The sequence below is a fragment of the Trichechus manatus genome, unplaced genomic scaffold, assembly GCF_000243295.1.
Source record: "Trichechus manatus latirostris isolate Lorelei unplaced genomic scaffold, TriManLat1.0 scaffold00102, whole genome shotgun sequence".
NCBI lineage: Eukaryota > Metazoa > Chordata > Mammalia > Sirenia > Trichechidae > Trichechus > Trichechus manatus.
This window is the reverse complement of record NW_004444038.1, coordinates 7,919,100-7,943,788: the sequence shown is the minus strand read 5'-3', so window position 1 is coordinate 7,943,788 and position 24,689 is coordinate 7,919,100. Positions and strand designations below refer to the sequence as shown.

The 24,689-nt window shown below is 41.3% G+C and overlaps 1 protein-coding gene across 5 annotated transcripts in view; it reads right to left on the bottom strand.

The window, feature by feature from the left end:
- ARHGEF7 (Rho guanine nucleotide exchange factor 7) overlaps window positions 1-24,689 on the bottom strand; it is a 161,443-nt gene that overhangs the window by 85,804 nt on the left and 50,950 nt on the right. For 2 of the 5 annotated variants that reach the window (XM_023737406.1, XM_023737405.1), the window contains exons 3-5: window positions 16,914-16,998; window positions 12,813-12,943; window positions 3,533-3,734 (exon numbers count right to left, since the gene is read on the bottom strand). In XM_023737406.1, coding sequence (XP_023593174.1) covers window positions 3,533-3,731 — 199 coding nt within the window. In that variant the 5' untranslated portion in view covers window positions 3,732-3,734; window positions 12,813-12,943; window positions 16,914-16,998. The other 3 variants (XM_023737402.1, XM_023737404.1, XM_023737403.1) reach the window with 3 other exon arrangements.

Genomic DNA, 24,689 nt, shown 5'->3' with positions numbered 1-24,689 from the left:
ACCTAGCCAAAGTGACACACACATTTTTGGAGGGACATAATTCAATCCATGACACTATGTTAAAACACACTTTTCCAAAAAAGGAAACCTATTCTAAAATTGGATCGCTGGTGGCACAGTGGTTAAGAGCTCAGCTACTAACCAAAAGGTCAGCAGTCCAAATGTACCAGCTGCTCCTTAGAAACTCTGTGGGGCAGTTCTTATAGGGTTGTTATGAGTTGGAATTGCCTCAATGGCAATGCGTTTTTTTTTTTAATTCTAAAATCAGAAACCCACATAAATTACTGAAAATATACAATGAAATGTTACTGTGATCCTAAAGCGTTATTCTCAACTGCTAAAAAGTGATAATATAAAACCATAGTTTCACTTCTGTGTCAAATGCCCATAATATTTAAAATTAGGCTGAATAAACTTCCTTAGTATATAATATACTCAGGTAATTTGATAATGCTAGGGATGGGAAGTTATTCCCAACAGACTATACCCATGCTTCAACTGTCAGATAAAGAATAATTAGCATGACAGATACCAATATCAGCAAGTATGGTATTCCTTATATTTTAAAAAACAAACAGAAAAAAGAAAATTTCCCAAAGTTACTGGGGTCTCTCAGTTTGGTACTAAACTATGGATTCAGTATGGTCCCTTGCAAAGAGCTCTTTGATGATAATGCAGTCATCATACACATTTCAAATAGTTATACACATGTATACCCAGAAACACAAAATAAGACACAAAAAGGTGAATTCTAGGCAACGAAAAAGCAGACTAGTTGTTTATGAGGTAGTCAATACTTCCAGGCGTTTTACCAGCTGGTTTTCCTACAGCCACATGTATCACTGCCAGCCCTCAGGCCCTACTTGTTCCACTCCAGAAACAGGACATGGAAACAAGAGGTTACTGTTACATTAACAAACATTTGTCAACAGGTGAGAGCGTACTGTACCGTGAACTACTGCTAACAGATGACATGAATGGCATTCACATGAATTTGAAAATTACTCCCAGGAGTCACCTAAAGGGAACCTGGAGACCAAGAAACCCTACCTTGTCAGTGTCAATTTTCTTCATGCTGGGTTAACATCAAAAATCCTATGAGGAAGGTCACTACATTACACACGGAGAAACCGTCGAAGTGGTGTATGTTATGCTGTATCTATTCTCAAAATCAACAAATGACTTAAGAAAAAAGGAAAATCGATGAGAAATCATCTAAAAAGTAAAACTTCATTCACTTGCACCTTGACGATGGTCCTTGGAAATTCAAAATTCAACTAGAATTCACCTCTGAGTAAGTAGAGCATTTGAGAACTGAAGCCAAGCAATCTCTAGACCTAGAGAAACAGATCTAACAAACGTCTATGTGTTTAAGCCGGGGTTCAGTTCCTGATGGTGTGTGCCACGTACTAGCACTGTGACCTCCCTGTGCTCACTTGTGATCTTGTGAATGATGCTCACATCAGTCTTCTCCCCTGGCTTCAAGCTGCCTCCTAGAAAGGACTCCACTAGATACGCTCTGACCTACAGCCTCTGTCCTCCTCCTCCCTGGAACAGAATGGATTATCTGACTGCTTACATCCTGGACTCTACCCGCGCCTCCTCGCCTCGGCTTTTCAGCAGCCAGCTGGCACAGGGAAGCACTGTGGCTGCCTAGCTCTTCCAGAGACCATGGCCAGGTAAGGACTGGAAGTCCAACTGACTAACAGACTAGACCCACATTTTCCAGCAGCTATATCTGTAAAGTAAAAGCGACATTCTGATCTCCATCAGCCTGATTCTAGTGTCATTCAGGTGGTTTTCAACTTGCATGGTGAGAAAAAAAACAGTATTATTTACTTGTTCCCTATCTCCTTAATATCCCAACAATACTTGTCTTCTGGGTCTGGAGTGAAGACTGACTGAGGTCACAGATGAAAAACACTTTATACAGAGACAAGAACATAAGAAGCAGTCAATTAACCGTGGCTATTATTAGCGATTTTACTATTTTAATGAAAGAATACTGCTTCCTTCCTTCCTACGTATAAAGTTCTATCATTTACTAACCACTACAAAAGTAACGGCAGCACCTATCACGGACTGAGCTCCTACTCCCTGCCGACACTCAACTATATGTTTACAAACCTTAACTCAACTTACTCCCCACGAAACCTCCACGAGTCCGGCGCTATCGTCTTCATTTCACACTTTAAGACCTGAGGCCGGGAAGGTTAACTCACCCACGTCACAGAGCAGAGCTGCGATGTGAAATCATGCTCTGTCCCCACTCCCCTGTTTATCAGCTATTCACTATAAACCACGTTTTCCCCAAGCAGAATTAGAAAAACTGTACTGCACAAATATATGTTTTCAAATAAAGGAAAAACGTGCAGAAAAAGTTATACGAGACTCATTTAACAAATCTCACCACCACTTCTTTCTCCACTCTTTCTGAGACTCTTTTTGACAGTTTGTAAAATCTCACCTGTTTCGTTTATGTCTCATCAGAGCATCTATATCCTCAAGTACTATAAAAGCAAATCCTACATACAGAGAGAGGAATCCGCTGTAAGCTCCTTGAAGCAAGAGCTGTATCTCTGTATTCCTAAAAGCTAGCAGGCTCTACACGCAGCACCTTTTCTGTACATTAACATGGATTCACTGAATTAATAAATGACTAAGCAACACACTTGCTCAGAAAGAAAATTATGCCACATGGAATATCAAGTAAGACAGTATGAGTATTCTGTAAACAGAGAATGTCTGCTGGTAATTTAATCTTTAGCACCACAGATTTTTCACGGCTATATCCCTGTGATGTAAATCACAAACTGCAAAGCATTAGAAAGAACTCTTTCAACTCCATAAAATGAATCAAATCTAAAATAGCAATAAAAAGAGACGCCAAAGACCACTATTCTCCTTCAAAATACTATAAATCTCTGAATGATAATTAAAACACAAAAAGTCAGTAAAATAATGTTAAACAGTTATAAAAAAAATAAGGAAAATGATGTATTTTAAAATATTACTAACACACACACACAAAGAGAAAGAAATTACTTAATTCTACATGATGAGCAAAACCACTCATACTAATAAAAATTAAACACAGCCTTCATGAAATCTCAAACTTCAAGTCCTGGCACTTAGCCCTAAAAAAGATAATGAATTGTATCTTAATGATGTAAATGCATACTTGCAACAATAAAGCTAACATGTTTCAGGTATTTCTCTTTACATCTAGAAAATAATTTAGAAAATAAGTATTTACTTTACATTGCTGATGTTATGACTGAATAAAATGCTAGTTTATAATTACAGAGTCCCTTATCGTAGCATCTCTGATGTGGAGGTAAGGTAAAAGTAAACTCCGTTTAAAAAAACAGAATAGGAAAAAATTCAAATCTCGAAACAAGTGCCACTTAGACAGGCTCAGCTGGAGAACACACTCTTAACTACCCTGAGTACGTTTCTTTCTTTCTGGTCCTCCTCATCTAACCGAAACTCATCAGTCCATTCTGCAAGCATGCCAGGTTTGAACACTTACCACTTGATTTGATTTCTCGAACATAGTTGCTAGGGAACCAGCCAGTTCTGCCATTGTGAGTGCCCTCCCACCAGCCCCCTTCTTCCACTCTAGTGACATGGATGATGTCTCCTTTGGTGAAAGAAAGTTCATCTTCATTTGTCTGCTGGAAATTAAACTTTGCTCTTACAACCAGCTGATTGTTGGTATTATCGGTCATGTCCTAAAAGAAAAGGGGGAAAAAATTCCATGAAATATACTCTAGTTTACTATAAAATAATTAGATTATACTTTAATATGATAAATGTAGCTTCACTGGGAAAAAAAAATTCAAACAGCGGAGAAATGTTCCAACTATTTTCATTTTTCCATCTCCCCAGTGCAGCTTTACCATCACGCCATCCTACCCTGCAGAGGAGACGCCCTGACGGACAGACAGGTTTCACCCTGACCTTTCATGTCTGCACAAACACATACCCAACTGTCACATACAGTTAGATGGAATCGTGTTATACATGCTTCTCCACAGTTTACTTCCCAGCTAACAGTTATGGCCATTTCTCCATCAGGACTATACAGTTACTTCAGTCTTCCCTAACTACATAATACCACATCGCAGACTGTGCCAGAGGTTATTCAGCCAGTTCTCCGTTCCTGGATTTTCAGGTTACTTCCAGTATTTTTCTATTACAAAACAATGTTGCATTGAAAATAACTGTGCATCTATCTTTGAACATACCTGTAAATAACTCTATAGGTTAAAGGCTGTTCAGAGGAGATGTGTGATACATTTTAAATTTTAATACACACTTCTGAACTGCCCTCGGTAAGGAACTGCCTTACCTGGAATAATTTAGCCTTCAGTTCTTGGTTCTGGAGAGACAATCCTTGGAGTTTTCCTGGGAAATTTTATTAGGTAAAACCTCTAGACAGCACCTTATAATGTGTACAAATGACTAGGGGCTACAGAGACTCCACCTAGTCAGCTAACTTCAGGAAGAGAAGGTGGCATGATGTAATCCATCATGCATATTCACCAAGGATTCAAACAATCCTGATTCCACAATGAGGCCCCAATCATGACTATACAATAAAGCCAAGGAAAGGTTTTGAACGCAGAAGTTGCTGGGGCTTCCTGGACTGGCAAGATCATCCATGCATGGAAGAGGGTCAGAAAAAAAATTGGTATAGCAGTGCTTACGAAAATACCTCGACGGGCGAGGGAGCAGTTGGCAAACAAATGTAGAAGGCTTAGGGTTATTTGTGTAAAAATACGGTAAATGATAAATCAGGGATGACAACAGCTGACACCCTTACCCATTCCACACTTCCTGTCTACCCTTCTTGTGCCATTCCAGCAGAAACCTAGAACTTCAGTCTCTGGATTAGAGCACAGAAAGACTAAGACGAGATTTATATTCTGAACGCTGACATTCTACATCCTTCTCCTCTCACTTGCCTTCAGTGCTGGTGTTACACACACGAGGGAAGAGATGAGAAATCTTTCATCTCTTTCTTTCTTTTAATATGACAACATCAAAGACATCTAAATGTGATTTAGCTGGTATCTTTACCCATCCTTTTATTTTCAGTCCTTCTCTGTCTTTTGTTTGTTCTTAAATTATGCTTGGTTCTTAATCCAACCTAATAATCTCTTTTAATGAATGTGTTTAATCCATTTACATTTATTGTGATTACTAGTTTTTAAAATTTCCTTCTGACATTTTTTGTTTTGTATTTACAGCCAAAGAGGAAGCAATTGCAGGTTCTCAGGGATCCTCAAGGAAATGGCTCAGACTACCCCATATCTGCACTGTGCAATCTACAAGGACCACCAAGAATCTAAGAAAAACATCTAAATGAGCAGCACAGAGCGAAACATAATGGATTAAAAAGAAACCTGAAAAATACAAATTCTGGGGAAGAAAAAAACTAGATTCTACATCTATGAAACAAAATGGAGGTGCTATCAAGGCACACACGCGCAACAATAACAAGAAAAAAGGTGAAGAACTAAAAACACTGCAGCAAAAATAAAAACGCTCAAAAGAAGGGTTGGAAGATACAAACAGAAAATATCTCAGAAAAGAGAAAAAGACACCTAGACAGTAAATAAAAATGGTAAGAAATTTACAGCTAGTCCACAAAGTCCAGCAACCAAATGAGAAGTTACAGAAAGTACAGAGGAAAAGGGAAGAAATCAAGAAATCACTTGTTTTCCAGAAATGAAGGACATGAAGCTACAGATTAAAAGGCACCACATCAAGATAATACCAGACCCACACCAAGACATATCACCACAAAATTTCAGACCCTTGGGGATAAATCAACGATCCTACAAGTTTTCAAAGAGAAAAAACGCGTTATGTACGGTAAGCAGAGTGAGAAGGACATCTAAGTCCTCAACAGCAATGCTGGAAGCTCTGGATCAACAGAGAAGTCCATCCCTGGCAATAATGAAACGACTCACTGCAATCAACTAGATGGCAACCAACAGCGACAACAAAACTAGATCACCTGCCCATGACCAGTCACCACGGAAACCAGACAAAATTCACCAGGAGGCTACTTTCAGACGATGTACGACAAGCAGCAAAGGACTGTGATCCCCGAAAGAGAGGAGACGACGGATGAGCCCACCTTCTGCCCTGGGACAATTTCCCGTCAGAACCTTGTGGAGGTAGAGCCCAAGCAGACAACAAAGGTGCTACTGAACTGAGGAGGCCTAGGTCAGAGTCTGGGGCTACAGCTCTGTTAGAACAGGGGGGCAGGACCCAAGAGAGGAGGAAACGCCTACGGGTAGGGGAAGAAGTCTGAGTTGGGGTTCCAACTCGGGGAACTAGACCAAAAGCTAGGAAACATGAATAAGGTAAGGCTCTATGAGGCCTAGCAGAGACCAGTTATTGGGAAGCTAAGGGCTGAATGTAGATAGAGAGGTTGCAGAATGCTGGCAGTCAGTGAAATCCTTGACAAGACAAAGTGGAGCATTCTCACTGAGCTCCACAGGCATCCCTGGGACACCTCAGACCTTGACAGTAAAGGCTATGCTCTGCAAAGGCCATGCCCCAAGATTAAGGGCCGGGCTTAACAAAGAACAAAACATGTCCTGCTAGGATCAGGAGAATCTACCAGTAACTGAAATGACTGTAAGAACAAAATTCAACACCCTCAAAAAAAGATAATCCAGACTCTCTACTGTGTATCATCATAAGTATCCAGCATAAAATCAAAAGTTACAAAACATGCAAAGAAGCACGAAGAGGTCACCCACATTCAACAGGGGAGTGAAAAAAAGCTTCCAAGGTAAACAGACACTAAGATAATGAAGATGTTGAAATTAGCAAACAGAAAGTTTAAAATAGCTGTTTTAAGTATATTCCAAGACTTACAGGCAAAGATGAACATCATAATGAGATTAAAGACAGGAACATCTGAGCATGAAAATGAAAATTATTAAAAAAAAAAAAATTCTGGAGCTGAAAGCACAATACCTAAAGAAAAAAAATCACTAGATGGGCTTAATAGGAGACTGGATATTGCAGAAAAAAGAGTAATTAAATTTAAAGGAAATAAAATTATCCAGTCTAAAGAGCACAGGAAAAATTTAAAAAAAAAAAAATGAACAGCACCTCAGTGACCTGTGGAACCAAATAAACAACTCAGTTGCAGAAGGAGATAACGGTAAGGGGGAAAAAAATGTTTGCTGGAAATTTCCCAATTTTGGTGAAAACCATCAACATACACATCCAAGAAGCTCAGCAAACTCCAACAAAAGAAACACAAACTACCTCACTAGGTACACCACAGTCAAATGGCTGAAAACCAAAGATAAAAAGAAATATTAAAAATTAGCTGGGGGTGGGGCAAGGCTACACATCAAATACAACAAAGTACTAACAATGACAGCTGATCTCTCAGTGTCAACAACGGAGACCAGTGGACAATAGACCACCATCTTTAATGTGCTGAAACAAAACTGTCAACCCAGAAATTCTATATCAACAAAAAATAGCCTTCAAAAGTCAAGGATGACACGGCACGGGGTTGGCAACCAATGTCACAAAACAATATGTGTATTAACTGTTTAATGAGAAATGAATCTGCTCTGTAAACCTTCATCTAAAGCACAATTAAAAAATGGAAAAGGAAGAAAAAAAGGATGAAATGAAGACATTTTCACATAAATAAAAGCTGAGAGAATTCAACACCAGCATACCTGCACTACAAGAAATGGTAAAGTCCTGAACACTAAAGAGAAATAATATCAGATAAAAACTCAGATCTACAGGAAGTAATGAAGAGCACCAGAATGGTAAATATGAGGGTAAATACAAGTGACTTCTTTTGTAATCTCATAATTTACTTAAAAGACAACTAACTGAAGCAACCCAAATGTCCCTCAAACGAAACGATGAACATCCATACAACTGAACACCATACCTGCTGCCATCAGGTCAATTCCGGTTCACAGACACTGCCCCACAGAGCGGAACTGCCCCCCAGGGTTTCCAGACTGCCACACCTTTCTCCCAACTGCCAACTTTTCAGTTAGCAGGCAAGCGCTTAACTACTGCACCACCAGAGCTCCTTGAATCCACCTGCTGCTCCCTGGAAACCCTATGGGGCAGTTCTCCTCGGTCCCATAGGCGCTCTGAGTAGGAACCGACTCAACAGCAATGAGGTGGGGCCCCACACCCAGAGGCAGCAGACAGGTCTGTTCCATCTGCATCAGCAGTGAAGACCAAATAGACAGTCTCATTCCTGGTGCTCCAACCAGTGACAGCAGGTGAGCCAACTCCACCTGCACTGCAGTGTCAACACAACAGTCCCACCCCCCACCCAGTGCCCAGCAATAGCAGACAAGCAGCTCCGTCCGCACCAGTTGCATTAGCAAAGATCAGGCAGAGCCCCATCCTCCACTCTCCACCAGGTGACAGCACACAGGCCCACAATGCCTGCACTGGCATCTCCTCGCCTTGCACTCAGCAGCAGAGGGAGAGCCAGGCCCAGTATGTCTTCACTCACCCCACCATCGCTGCAAAAGGCAGCCAGGGAGGTACCCCTCCCTTGACAGCGCCAACACAGCTGAGCGGGAAGCCCACTGGGAACAGGCAGCCCGCAGAGCAGACTGGAAGAAATGCTCTCCATCCCTCGGTTCGCCATCCTCCCCCCACCAGCAACCGTAAAATAAAGACCCTTGTTTTAGGGATGGTAGTACCTTACAAACTTCAAAGCTAAGGTTCATTTTAATGAGATCACAAAATTGATGTTCAAGAAACTACAGGTTCCTTTTTAGCTTAACTTTTTATTATGGAAACGTTCAAAAACACACAGAAGTAGAGAACAATATATGAACCTCCACGTACCCATCACCCAGCTTTAAAGAAACATTTTGTCATTCTTATTTCATTATAAATTATTCTAAAACCAAGAGAATTACCTTAAAGTGCATTAATAAACTACAGACAACTCTAAGGTCAAAGAAGTGGCCATTTTTACCTAGCATGTGGGTGAGTCTTACGATGCTGCACGGAAGTCTCACTAGCAGCCAACCAATATCTCACTCACACAGACACACACTCACACACACAGACAGACACAGACACACACAGACACACACACACACACACACACGGAAACTCACCTGTGCTAAAGTCTTTTGTTTCTAGAATAAGCTATCATTCTCTAGTTAATAAAAAAAATAATCCTATACTTATCATGATCTCAGTAATATTCATTATCAACATTATATTTAACTCAATTTTTCTAAAAATCATGCACGTGCAATCTCGTCCTCCTTCACCCTCAAAACAAAATCAAACAAAAAAGGAAAGAAGGAAAAGAAAAAAATCAGGTGAAGATTTTTATGGACGAGATGGTATTACCTACAGCTCACAGGCTGCTCTGAGGATTATACGAGTTAACACTGAGGACACTGCCTGGCAGAGAGTAAAACGACCCAATACATCATGTACTGTACACAAAATCAGAAACAGCCTAACGGGACACCGCTCAGAGGAAAAACAATCACAGATAAATAGCAGGGATACCTGGCTTAAGTTCAGAGTTAACGAACATGCAAAAATTATGTTTCTTCTGCATCTTCCAGTTTTTAACACTGCTTCAGGTACTAAACTCCCCTAGAAAATACAACTCTAGCCAAATTAACTTTATTTCTTTAGGATCACCATCCTAGATCCTAAAACGGAAAGTTGTTCTCCCCTAAAAACTCCTGAAAAATCAGATTATCTTCAGATTCATGTCTTACAGAAATTCCATTTAAAATGTTATAAGAACATTTCGCACAACAGCAAATAAATGGAGACAAACGAAGTGTCCACCAATGGATGAATGGATAAGCAAATGGTGGTACATACATACAATGGAATACTACGCAAATACTGTATGATCCTTCTTTTATAAGAAGGCAAGAAGAGATTACTACAGACAGACCAATGTTCACTGGTGACTACCAAGGAGAGAAGGGGGAGTGAGGAAAGTACACGTTATACCGTAAAGACTAGTTAGTTTTGGTGACGGCAGAAGTGACACCGAGTGTGGACATAGTGAGCACAGCACAACCAAAGTAAAAACAAGAGTCTGAGCACATACAGATGAGTACCGGCAAACTGGTATACACGTAGGGACAAGTATGTACATAAGTGAGAAAAGATAGAAATATCTGTTAAAAAAAAATCCCACTGCTGTCGAGTCACTTGTGCCTCGTAGAGACCCTGTATAGGTATATGGGCAAATACAACTACGTGGGTGCAGGCACACAGTCATTGAAGACACAAACACAGATACTCCTCAGACACAACCAAACACCTTCCAACACTGGTTTTCCAGGTGTGAAGGCTCAGGACCGAAGTCTCGTGGAACAACTCAACTTAGTCAACTCGCATAACGCGGTTCACAAGAATCACGATCTGCATACCAGTGAAGTGAGGAGCAGGTGCGGGGTCTCAACAGCCTGCGAGCGGCCATCTAAGATACAACTGCGGGTCTTTACTCATTTTACTCATCAGGCGAAAAACAGTAAGAAGGTCCCCAAGAGCACAGAGAAGAAACAAGTCTACACGAGGCACAAGCTCACCTCCCTGAGACCAGAAGGACGAGATAGTGTCCGGCTACCACCACCGACCGTTCTGCCTGGGCACGATAGTTGGTCCCAGATAGGATGGGAGAAACATATGCAACAGAATTCAAATTCTTATTTCAAAAAAAAAAAGAAGCCAGACAACTGGAACAGTAGAGAACAGAGCACTCCTTGACCGCTGCCCTGAGACACTCTATACATTGAGAACAGAGCTTGTCCCGAGATTGCCTTTCAGTGAGATACCACAGTGGCACACAGGATAAAGACCCGTAAGATGAGTGCTGTACTTAAAAACCATGTCTACGCGAGCAAAAGGTCAATCAATTACTCGAAAGCAAAGATGAGACGATACGGGGACAGGCAACTAGAGACTGGAAAGAGAATAAACTGAACGCAGTTAAAGAGAACGCTGACAGCTGTGAGAAATGTAACTAATGTCAGCGAACAATCTGTGTGGAAACTGTCAATGGGAACCTAACCTACTGTGGGAACTTTCACCAAAAACTCAATAAAATATTTAGAAAACAAAAATTTGTTTTCGCCATAAAATAATTTACTAAAATGCTGCACGAAAGAGAAGTCACGTCACTAGCCATGACCCATCAGCTCAAAAGAAGACGCGTGTTTTTGCAAAGGCAGACGGGAGCTGTCCCAGTCCACGTCCGCTGCTGTGATGGCCTCTGTCCAAATTTTCTCCATTCAGTGCTCTACTTATTCTCTCCCTATATTTCTCATCTTCAGTTTCACTATTAACACTACAGTAGTCCTTGGCTTATATTTTTAGTTATGACAAACCGTACTTACGACCACCCGTTTTCGGGCTTTTTTGTACATCTTATCGTTAGTAATATGTACTACATACCAAAACAAACCTGTTGCCATCAAGTCCATTCCGACTCATAGTGACCCTATAGGACAGAGCAGAACTGCCCCATGGGGTTTCCAAGCAGCGGCTGGTGGATTCGAACTGCTGACCTTTACCTGTCAAGCTCTTAAAACTCACTGCTGTTAATTCCAAATCATGGCGACCCTATAGTGACCCTATGGGACAGAGCAGAACTGACCCATAGGGTTTCCAAAGCTGTAAATAAATCTTTACGGAACCAGACTGCTACATTTTTATCCCGCGGAGTGGCTAGTGGGTTTGAACCTTCTTGGTTAGCAGCCAAGTTCTTTAACCACTGCGCCACCAGGTTCCTCACACAGATGGTGCAGTGCGTCATTTGCTGTTGTTATCCTTATCTGTGGAGCCGTGTTGGCCCAACGGTTACGAGCTCGGCTGCTAACCAAGAGGTCGGCAGTTCGAATCCACCAGTCGCTCCTTGGAAACCCTGTGAGGCAGTTCTACTCTGTCCCATAGGGTCGCTATGAATCAGAACTGACTCAGCAGCAATGGGTTTGGGTTTTTATCCTTATCTGCAAGGTATAATGTAATGTTCCCAAAGGCAAATACAGATCAGATTTATAAACATGCTGATAATAAAAGGCAATAAAAATGAAAGCTTAAAAAAAAAAAGGTATTCCGCTTACGTGAGAAGCGACTAACGGAGTCGCTGGAGTGGAACCCTGCTGTGAGTAGGCAACTACCTGTGTGCTCATCACTCGCAGCCTGTACACCCTCTGAGGAGTCACAAACGGATTTCTCTTCATTTTTCAGGAGGATTATTAGGTTTCTTTCCCCCACCTTACTACCAGACATTAGAAAGAATTCCCTCCTTCAGAAAGGACAGCCTGACTTACCGAGTACTCCAGTCACGTTCTTACGAAGGGAAAAGGCCACCTTCAGATTCTTTAGCTTTTCACCATTCCTTCTTTGTACTTCTAAGTACTTTCACATACAATTTCTTATTCCCATATTTCTGTACATTTGTGTACGGTAAATAAGAAAATACTGTGCAAAAGTAACCAAGGAAATACTTTAAAGCATACTTTTCTCTAGATAAATAGATTTATGAATTTTAAAATAAAACCCACCTTGAAAAAGCAAGTTTTTCGGAAAGCGCTCATCAAGCACAATATCTGCATCACCTGGCAATAAGCTGACGCCAGACCAGATCAAAGGAACAATGGAGGCACAATCGAACTATCTTCCGTGGTTTAACGCTGCGTTACTAGGGGCACGTCCGTCTTCCCAGATAAAGAGACAACACTTAGACCCCTCGAAACATACTTAACTTAAATACCAAAATACATCAAACTCACCAAACTCCGATACTGGCCCTGGAACGATTTTGAAGTCCGGCTATGTGAAGACTGGGATCCGAGGGAATCAAAAGACTTTATCCGATGAGACGAGGGCCGGGCACATACGGAATCACTTCCTAGGCCAATGTCTGAAAAGGTCACGCACACAGGAAAAAAGAGAGACTGAATATGCCTGATACCATGCACCCTCACCACGCACTAGACTTTAAAAATAGGGCAGCCACAGAGGGACACACCAAAAGACCTCAACAAAGCAAGCCATTTACGCAGGAAACAAGAACAAATTCTTTGTCTACTGTATAAATGACTTGCATTCATGCCCCGATTACCTTTCCAGAAATTATCTGGAGATGGCTATTTACTAGTGCTCTTCTAGGATAACTTTTCAAAAGTTTTATCATTTAATATATTCACAAAGTATCTTACTCATGAAATATTTTATTATATTTATTAATGGCTGCCCTTCACCTGGAAATAAACAAGCCTCTCGAGCTCAGTGACTAAGCAGAGAAGAACGAAGTGCTCATTCCCCAACACGTCATCACCGTACACCCAGTTTTCCAAGATTATGCTTCGTCCAATAAATAAGAATGATTATCTTGCAGCAACAAGCAAAGATCCTCATTTCAAACCAACAGAATATCCTTTTCTGTTCTTCAGAGAGAACCTTTCAAGTATTATTTTGTCAAAAAGAAGGAGACACAGGACAGGGTTCACTCACCTCACAACACTGTTGAAAGGATCAAAGCAAACAGCTATTTAAAGGGCTTGGTTCTCTCTCTGAACTCCCTTCATGAGTGGACACTCCACTTAGGCCAATCAACAAGTAAATGTTGGCAAATTATTTCTTACAAGTGATTTAATTTAAAAAAAAAAAAAAAAAGTCTGTGAAAAAAAGGTTTTCTAAGGAATATACTGTTCCAAGATGCATGCCCCCAGCAATTCCCTAAACTGACGTGGGGAGTCTTCCGTAAAAGCATTCTTAAGCTGAGGATCTCCAGGTCAGATTCTTCTATCTGACATGTTTGAATGGGCTCATAGAGTGTCTCATAAAATTTTAAATTAATTGTCAACATTTACAAGTCTGGAGATTTCACAGAAACACCCAGATTTCCAGCTTTTCTTTAAACGCTTATGATACAGCCAACACTGGTTCCATGTTCCCTCACAGTCCAACTGGCCCAGGGCTGAGGAAGGCCTGCCAAGTAAGAAGAACAGGAACACGCGCACTCTCCTCAACCCTTCTCACTTCTCCGGGGCACTCTGTGTTTGGGAACTCTGTTTTAAAACAATCTTGATAGCCCCACAGTCCTGAACTGCTATCAGGTTCTCTCTAAAAGGCTTCCTACAATTCTGAGGTCCTGCTTAGGTATGTGAGTAATCCCCATTTCAGTATTTTCTGCTTCATAATGACAGAGGCTATGTGATCTTCACCAGCTTCACGCAATGCCAAGCACAAAGCCAGCCACAAAAGAACACTTCATGAAGATCTGGCCCATATCCCCACAGTGACCATGTCCCCGTGGCTCTCACTGACCTAAGCCTTCAAGGGAATTTTTAAGTACAGTAAAAGTATTCTAAACACACCCTTACTTCCCCACCACCAGTCTGTCTTCTGTCCAATTAAAAGGCAAATATCCATCTACACACTTTGAGGACACAAATGGGTTTTTGAATGACTGAAGTAGAGAGAAAATGATGACAAAATTTTCTCAAGAAGGCCTGTCACAACCCTGGGAGCAACATTTGTAAGCATCTTGTTGTATCAGTCATTTGGAGTGGAGATCTAAGAAAATACAGTCATTTTCGTCACACTACAAAAACAAAAATTAAGAGCAACAGGTCAACAAACATAAAAGCAAAACATTCTATTTATCTACGAGATCACCCTACTGTCTGAGAGCTGAGGGGAAAAATACAAAGTTTATTTTATAACTTCAAAACACATCTTTGTAAAGAATAATGCTACATATTTTACTTCCAATATGGCATCATGCATATACGAGAAACACTTTTACGTAAGGTGGTGGTACGTCCCCAAGAGATACTTGATCCTGGCTTCTTTCAGTCTCTATTATTTAACTATAAATTACAGTACTTAAACCTTATTTATGATATTGCCTAGTTTATGAATTAAAACTCTCATTACTTTTTCTTACTATTCTCTTCTGACTTCTGCTTTTAATAATTAGCATCTCCACTTAAAATGTAGGCAGGGAAAGCATTTAAGGTGAAACTCAAATCTGTCAGGTGTTCTCCCTATGAGCAACCTGCAGAGAAGCATTCAATGGGAGCAGAGAGGTCAAATGAAGAATTATCTGTAGATTCATTTATCTACACTATTCTTGTTCCTGTCTGCCACAGAGACCTGTATTAATGATCTCTCATTCAAAACTCTTAAGCATAGATGCATATTTAAGTAGGTTTTTGATAGACAGCACATGTGGTTATGAAATGTAAACATGCCACAATCCGTGCATGATCTCACATATTTTTGTATCGAATTCCAATGTGATCTACTCCAAATATATTTCCATTTCTACATGACCCATATCTTTATACAACCAATTTTCTTCCTTATTATCTGTTCATTCATATTAAAGCTGTCATTTTTATAACGTAGGGATATAGAGGTCAGCCTCATTGATTACCTTTGCAAAATGTCACAAACACTCATTTGCAAAACACTACTAAATGATGTGATGATTTTAATTATTTACATCTGCCTTTGTAAACGTTCCCTTTAAATATTTAATCACTCCACTCCATTCCCGTCTCTCTCCCTTCTCCTGGATTTAGACCCTCCAGACTTTCCTACTGCTTGCTCATATAGGTTTTAATTTAATGTTACTTCCTAGGTGCTTTCATGTAAGCAGGTCTATGAGGTTTTCAATATTAAACCTCAGAAAGCCAAGCTGTGGGAACTCAGCCACGCCAAGTGTCTGCCTGGGGAGTCCCGGGCAGACTCAGCCTGCCGGAAAGCACACGGTAGGACTGGAGGGAGCTCCAGAAGGTGTTCTCCACTGGCCAAGGCCTCAGGTCCTATTCTGCCACAGCTGGAAGCAGCAGACGTCTCCCTTTGCCCACTGCGTCTCGCCCAGTTACACAGGCAGTGGTGTGGCTCTTACACAGCCACCTGAAGCAAAATGCAAGATGGACGACCAGCAGTCCCTGCCCCCAGAGAAGGATGCCAGAGCCAGGGATTGTGACCCAGAAGTAATCATATCTGAAGGCCCAAGAAGAAACTGAAAAGAGTCTTATAAAATAAACTTAGAAGAGTTTTCTGTTCAAAAAAGATATCTTAAATTCTCTAAACTTCCTTCACAAATCTGAAGTTTAAAATCTGTAAAGGTAAAAAGCGAGAGGGGGGAACATTTTAAAATAAAAAAGCAAGTTCAGTTCCTTCTTTCTGAGTCACACAGTGATCCAAGACACAATTCCTCAGAGGCCCCACAGGAACAGCCAAGGACTCCTCTCCAATTGCCTCAACGCAGCTGAGGACTACAGAAAAACTCACCCCTCACGGTGGCCTTACAGCCTGTGGAGGGGCGAGATGGGTCTCTGTCTTAACCCCCATCTCTCTCCATCTAGGCTACAATTGGGGCTGCAGAACATTTCAAACCACAATCCCTTAGGCAGCCTTAAGGTCTCAGCAAACTCTCCATCGGGTAGATGTTTACCTTAGAGTGTGAACTCACTGGCCACTCCCTATACCATGATCTCACCTCAAGTACACTGCTCACAGGATACAAATTCTTAATTAGCATAAAAACCCAGAGAAAGGTGCTTCTAGCTCTAAGACGACTCACAAGTCCTTCCATGTGAACAAAGCACTGCCATTCTGCCACTCTTTCAGGTGAGAAATCTCTGTGCCCACCGAAAGGTAACACATCTGAGATCCCTCACAGGACCCCAAGAGCAAGGCTCTGTTCTAATAAGGGGGGAAAAAACAGTAAAAGCAACAATCAAAAATTTACTGCAACAAAGGCTTATTTCTTCTATTCAATAATGATTGGTTTGCTTGCTAATAGAAAAATAAAGGTTTTCTCCCTTTTTGTCTTCCCACCCCCTCAAGTTCAATAAAAAACAGAATCTTACCTGCTGTTACTTTATTTAGAGTCACTAAGGAACTGAGGACCTTGTTAAAATTCTGCCCCTGATACAAATCATTTGCATCAAACGTCTGAAAGGAAAAATTAAACAAGCAGAATTAGTAGAGTCTTCAGATGGGTGTAGGACAGATAAAGTAAGTTCTCCCACACGTGAGGAGCCATATGCACAGGATTCTCAGTCACAAATTATAAAGACGGAGGAGGCACAGTCCGACAGAGGGAGGCTGAGTGAGCTCAGCTTCACAGCTGTGGGATGATGAGGTCCAGAAATGCCTTTTTTATGCGTATTTTAACCTTGGCCTCAGATCAGTTTCCTAACCATCAGCTCCCCACCTCTGCTCCACCCACCTTTACAAGCTGAGGCATGAGCTTTTTCAAAGGTTATGAAGCCTGTAGGCTGCCGGCACCCAGTGAACGCTCAGGGATCGGTCTGGCAATCCTCTCCCTTTAGATTAGGGCCAAGGCCAGCAGCAGACTTGATAGAGATTTTCTCTTCTAGTCCCAGAAGAGGTAAAGTGAGTCCATTCCAACGCTAGTAACCAGTGTACTGGTTTTCATTGTTCTGAATTCCTCTGCCCCTTTTGGACAACCAGGAATGACTTCCAATGGCCCTTTATTCCCAAAATCCTTAATGCAACCTTGCAAGGCCTTCGAATGTCTGGTCCGTGGCTTCTCCAGGTCTGTGGGCCACCTCTCTCCCTTCAGTCTGGGCTCTACCACACCTTTTTTCTCTTCCGCTAACTCACCACACCTCTTCAACAGCTCTCCCAGTAACTCCCTTCTCCTTCTCTTCCTGGCTCGCCCGCCCCCATCCACTTTCCTGCCTCTTACTCATCTCACTTCCTGACAGAAGGCTTCCTGTACAGCCCTGCTTCCCCTACCAGAGGAGGCCAGGTCCCCCAACACATGCTCCCTCGGCAGATTTCACACAATTGTGATTTTCTGTGTCTCCACCAGAGACACGAGGGCAGTGAACAAGTGTTATTTACCACACTGCATCTGCCAACACGTAGCAAAACAGCTGGTACACAGTAAAAACTCTAATGTTTGTTGAGTGAATAAATCTACCAATCCATCCTGTGGATGCTAAAATTTTACTGTAGGGAAATTCACAAAAAGAAAAGTTAAGAAAAGCAATTCCAAAGTTGAATAATTATAGCTATCTTACTCAAAAATCATTTTAAGTTAATAGTCCTCTGTCTGTAATTTCTGAAATGAGTTTAAAAATAGACATGCGGAATGTTTTAAACGTATTTAAGTGTGAATGAACAAAAACAGGACATTTAGAAGTTGAAAACTACCTCAAGAAAGAAGGTCATCAAATCACCTAGTGTCAAAAAAGGAGCCAAAACAGTTCACTTTTTAAAAGTTCAAAAGAGAAAATAGAACCATAAACTTAAAAAGATATGAATGCATCTAAGCATTCTATAGACATTTACTGATACCATAATCTAATACAGATGAAGTACAAAGTAGAATTAACTGATTTGCTGAGGTAGATCCTTCCTGTAGAAAGAACTACCTCTTATAAAACAGTCTTTAGAATCATAATAAACAAAAATCCAACCCAAACCCATTGCCATCACGTCAATTCCAACTCATAGCAACCCTATAGGACAGAGGAGAACTGCCCCATAGGGTCTCCAAGGCGCAGCTGGTAGATTCGAACTCCCAACGTTTTGGTTATGAGCCAAGTTCTTAGCCACTGAATCATCTTACAATATGGAATTTAATTCATTTGTTGTAATATCTATTATTAAGAAGAAATTCCAACTCGAATGAGAGAGCATTGTCTAAGCTGATTTATATCTGTCTACTTTTTTAAACGACAAATATAGGTTAAAGTGCCTTTTTTAAAAAATAAAAAATATCAATCTTACTCGGCCTCCACTTACACATATATAAAATATAAAAGTTCCCTTAATTGTAAAATACTAGAGTAGGTGATCTGCCTGTCTCTTTCAGCTCTAAAGGTCTAAACCTAAGAGCATGGAAAATTCATGGTATTCTACAAAAAAACACATAAATTTCTACTAACCTTCATTGTGGCGAGGCGCGAGTCACAAAACCCAGAATAACAGGACGTAAAAACATGAAGCTTCCTGTTATTCCAGAACTATATATCTTTCTTACTTGGATACTAGGAAGCATTTAATTGGCTAAAACTGCCCACCAATGGGCTCCAATATGACATCAGAACTTAAATGAATATGCATATACACCACATTACTTAACAGGAAACTAAACAATGAGATAAGACAAATGTTTGCCGCTTGCGGAAAAAAATGTATGTTCTTTGCCAGTAAAATGTTTTGACTAAAAGCTCTTCTCTAGAGAAAGAGAACAGACTATTTCCTGAAATAGGAATCTATTCAACAAAAAGAAACAACAGAAAAATCCTAAGAGTACAGAGAAAGCTTTTGCTATGGGAATAAGATGAAAGTCTCATTAGAATTTCATAGAAATAATCTGCAAAAAATGAAGTCAGAGTGCACAAGAGAATTAACAGGACACTGAACAAGCTAGACTGCTTGCCAGGGCTAAGACAAAATAAACCTGTAGTCTTAAGCAGAACTAACCCTACTCTCCAGCCCTCCCTCTCACCCCGTCGCCTGTACTGAGATGGTGGGGGATGCTTTAAAGGGCAGCAGAGAATGACTCTCTGGCAAGAGGAGGAAGGAAACAGGAGGGAAGGAAGTAGAAATCACATTCCATTGTCTCCAAGCCTGCCTTCAGGTACCCTCTGGTTCTCAATGTGAGCTGCACATCAGAATCTCCTGAGAGAACTTTTAAAAATCCAGACCAGTTAAATGAGAATCTCTAAGAAAAGGAACCAAAAACCAAACCCACTGCCGTCAAGTCGATTCCGACTCATAGTGACCCTATAGGACAGAGCTGAACTGCCCTATAGAGTTTCCAAGGAGTCCCTGGTGGATTCGAACCATTGACCTTTTGGTTAGCAGCCGTAGCTCTTAACCACTACACCACCAGGGTTTCCGAGAAAAGGAACCAAACACTAAAAACTTTTTAAAACTCTCTAAGGGATGCCAATGTGCAGCCAAGGTTGAGAACCACTCCCCTGGAGTGATGGGAAGGGTCCTTATGAACCCTACAAGCAGATGGCAGGTTCACAAAAGCAAGCATGGACACACCACCCCTTATAAGCACAGTACTATGGAGAGTGGGGGGCCCTGGTGGCACAGTGGTTAAGCGCTATGGCTGCTTACCAAAAGGTCAGCAGTTGGAATCCACCAGCTGCTCCCTGGAAACCCTATGGGCAGTTCTACTCTGTCCTATAGGGTCGCTATGAGTCAGAATTGACTCCATGACAACAGGTTTGATTCTTGTTTTGTATTTTTTTTAATGTGGAGAGGGGTGGTTACAAAGGGACATAGAGGAGGCGAGAACACTGAATACCCAATAGCTTTTAGAATCTACCATTTGGAAAAGTGTGTTGCAAAAACTCACCCTTATTTTCACATTTAAGTTGGTTACATGTGCAGTACAATAATCTGATGCTCCCAAAATAAAATTATCTTAACAGTTTTCCATCAGAAAACTCCTCATAGTGTTTTATTTACTATATATAGTTTATTTTTAATATTCTGCTTTCAATAGAAGCAGTACTACATGATGAAATATACAACAAATACCAAATATAGAGACTACAATAGAAGGGACCCGAGTATTCTGCATTTCAAAGTAGGGCGCAAAAATACTTTCTAAGATGTCTCTACCGTCTCCACTAAGGGGAAGACAAGCAGGGCTGAATGAACACAAAACTGCTCGTGGTGTGAGGAGGCAGAACGGTGCCTAAGGGGCAAAGCCTGTAAAGTTAAGCGCTTCCCACTTTAAATTCTGCCACCCGTTTATTATAACCTTAGATAATCCACTTAACTGCTCTGAGCCTCAGGCTCCTCATCCTTAACATGGAAATAACAATATCCATTTCCTATTGTTAATGTGAAGAACGAACGTGATACTGATGATGACACGTAGTCAGGAACTTGGGACTGCCACACACCCTCAGAAAAGGAGATCTTGGACATCAAGTCTCAAGGTCCCCCGAAAAACTAACCTACTGATAACTATGTTCTTTCTACCCCCCAAAAAAACTCTTAATTTTGAAAAACACACACACAAAACTCAATTTCATTGAAGAAACATACAGAAAAACCATCTACATTAAAGTTCAATCGTCTCATTTTACAGATGAAGCCAAAAGTAAAATGACTTTTTTCAACTCTTGAGTCACCAAGATTTATGCTATGCCATTATATTTATATCCCATTTACAATCCCATTACTAAAAAATTAAAGTATATCTGTTAACACAATTGGAGGAGGGAGAATGAGAGAAAAAGTTGATTTTGGATTCTTCTAGATTTTTATTTTACTGGAAGGAAGGAAGCACCTCTCCTGATCATAACCCACCCACAAAGCCCTCTATCCTTCTCCCATCAGAAGGCCTACTTGATCAAGAGATCTCTATAGGTTCAGTTTCAAGTGATTTGCGTTGCAGTGGGCCAGAGTGTTGATTATTTGATTGTTCTGAAGCAGATATGTAAGTCTGAACTCTACAGATGAATAAGCACCATATGAGAAAGCATCCACGCAGCCAGCAGAAACAACACTCTTCCTTCCTTAAGAAGAAGACTGGTGAAGAGTGCAGAGGCATCACAGAAAGTAAGACTTCAAGTCTTCTGCGTTGCTTTGCAAAAACTGGTTCTTAGGTACCAGAATTGCAGGTGCCATTATTTAGGAAAAACATCAAGCCCTATATAAAATATACCAATCTGGGCTTTAACAGAGAAAGGATAGAGAGTGCTAGACTAAGACTGAAAATAAAAGAAGGAAGTGAGACAGAAACTATCAGAGAAAGACTTCTGCAATACTCAGCGACCATCAGAATATTTGAAAGTTCTGGCCAAGGAATGAAGAGGGCTTTCACACAAACCTGTGAAGGAAGAACCCGCTGCAGATGAGAGTAACGTGAACCTTCTGAAAGAAGTTGTTACAGATCTAGAAAATAACGTGATCGATAATGGCCAAGACCTAGAAGGGTCTTCTCTTTTGACTGATTTTTGATCATCACTAATATTTAAAACTAACTGAAATCCTTGCCCCTCACTCAAAACAGATAAAAACATCTTCAATATTTCATCCCCGTTCTTTCTTATTTTCCCTTTGTTTAAACAGTTACTGAGCGTCTACTGAAGAGCCAGATGCTAACTGTCTGCTACAAGTCAGTGTCATGGGAAACAAGACTGTTCTAGATTTTAAAAGATTTAAGAAACAACCAGATACAATAAGCGGTTCTGAATTGAATTTTGTTTTGGAGAAATCATCTATAAGGGACCTTTTTTGACAGTTGGGGGAATCTGAATACAGACTAAAATTGTTAGGTATGACATTATTTGGCTATGTAAGAAAATGTTCTTATTTTTGGAAGGATGCATTCTGAGGTGTTTAGGGGTAGAATGTCATGGTGAATATAAAAAAAAACTTTGCCATCAAGTCAATTCTGACTCATGGCAACCCGACGTGTTTCAGAGTAGAACTATGGGCCACAGGATTTTTAATGGCTGTGATCTTTCGGAGGTAGACAGCAGGCGTTTCTTCTGAGTTGCCCCTCTCTGAGTGGACCTGAACAGCCAACCTTTCGGTCAGCAGCCCAGTGTGTTAACCATCTGTGCCATCTGGGTACTCCAATGAAGTTGTTTATTAACATTGCAAAATCTAGCAAAAGCTGACTAATACATCCACATTTTACATTTTCCTCAACAGAATTTAAAAAGGAGAGAGTACATCTAATACATACACACATTAATAAATACCTAAGTGCGGTGCAACGGATCATTTTTATATGGCCTTTCTCACCATGGTCTTATAACTCCCTCCAATTGAGTGGGTGGGACTACGCAAAGAAGGTGCTAATGGTCCACCAAGGGGTCAGCTTGCTAATAATGCAAATAAGGTACATAACTCCCTTGTGGGTGTGAGACTATGCAAATAAGGTGTGTGGAACCCTAATGAGAAGATTGGCCGATTCTGCCATCAGCTAGGCTTAAAATAAGCCACCCCAGAGACAGAAAAGAGGGACCTTAGTACCACTAAGAAAGAAGAGCTGAGAGTCGCACATGTCCTTTGGACCCAGGGTCCCTGTGCTGAGAACCTCCTAGACCCAGGAGACAGAGAGCTGTAAACCAGAGACAGCACGAGACAGCGAGAAGCAGTGGGAAACGAGGCCCAGAAACGGCAGCAGCAGAACCAGGAGATCAGCAGAAGACGGCACAGTGGGCTTCCCAGCCCACCGGGCGAGAAAGCTGAGTGCCTTCAGGCAGAAGGCTTGCTGGCAAAGTAGAGTATCTCCGGCAGTTGGCAGAACTAGGCTTGTCAACCCCATGGAACGGAGCAAGAGAGTTGAGCGCCTTCAGGCCAAGGCTTCCTGGTGGAGCAGGGGTGCCCCTGGGCACTTACTGGTGGCACTAAAGAACTCTGCAACACTTGCCCAAGCAGGGCAGAAGCAAGGCCGAAAGGCCAAGAGCCAGAGAGAGGGCTAGCTACAGGCACGGCTGAGAAGAAGCTGTCCCCATCAAAGAATTGTATCCTCAGTCATTTCTGATTCTGAGTTGTACCTTGCTACTTCCCCAATAAACCCCATAATCACAAATTACTGTAAGTTCTGTGTGCCCATTGCAACGAATTAACAAACCCAGTAGAAAAATAAAGTGCTGTAGGAGGGACAGCTGGTGTCAGGATTGGTAAAAAGGGTGGAGAGAGGAGGTACGTCTGACCTCTACCTGATAATGATTCTCTCCCTTCCGCTTGTGAAATTAAAGGAGGTCAGATGCTCCACCACCACGCTGTTTTCTCACTAAGTGAAGCAGTTAGGTCATTTAGAGTAAGGCTATTTTAACACTAGATGGTAAAAGTATCTCTCAGCTGGCTGAGACAGATACAGAATTCTCTGCTATTCACAACAGCAGAAAGACTACTCTCAACAAAGTACTAACCATTCCATACCAAACAAGGTTTTCCTTCCTTCCCAATATATTTTAAACACAACGGGAGAAAAATGTGGCAGTCCGCTCCCATAAAGGTTACAGCCTTGGGAATCCTATGGAGCAGTTCTACTCTGTCCTATAGGGTCGCCATGAGTCTGAATCAATTCAACAGCACCAGGTGTGGGTTTGGATTCTTACATATTTCTACATAGCAAACTGCTCCAAAACTTAGTGTCTTAAAACAACGCATTTTTTATCTCACAATCTCTGTGTGTCAGTGGTTCGGCAGCGACTTAGCTTGGCTCAAGGTCTCTCCTGAGTTTGCAATCAAGATACCAGCTGGAGGTGCAGTCATCTGAAGGCTTGACTGAGGCTGAAGACCTGCTTCCAAGACAGCTCAATCACATGGCTGTTGGCAGGAGGCCTCAGTTCCTTGCCAAATGTTCCCATAACATGTATGATGGCTTCCCACAGAGTGAGTATCCAAGAGGGAGCAAACAAGAAGGAAACTACAATGCTTTTACAATCTAGTAGCAAAAGTCACACACACCATATTCCATAAGTTGGAAATGAGTCATTAGTCCAATTCACACTCAAGTGAATGAGAACAAGCCTCTACTTTTTGAAGGGAGGAGTATCAAAAAATGTAAAGACAGGACTCCGGCAAGATGGCGGTCTAGGCAGAAGCACCACGCCGTCCCTCCACAACAAAGATCCGAAAAACTAAGCCAAACAGAGAATCAACAATCCTGAAAC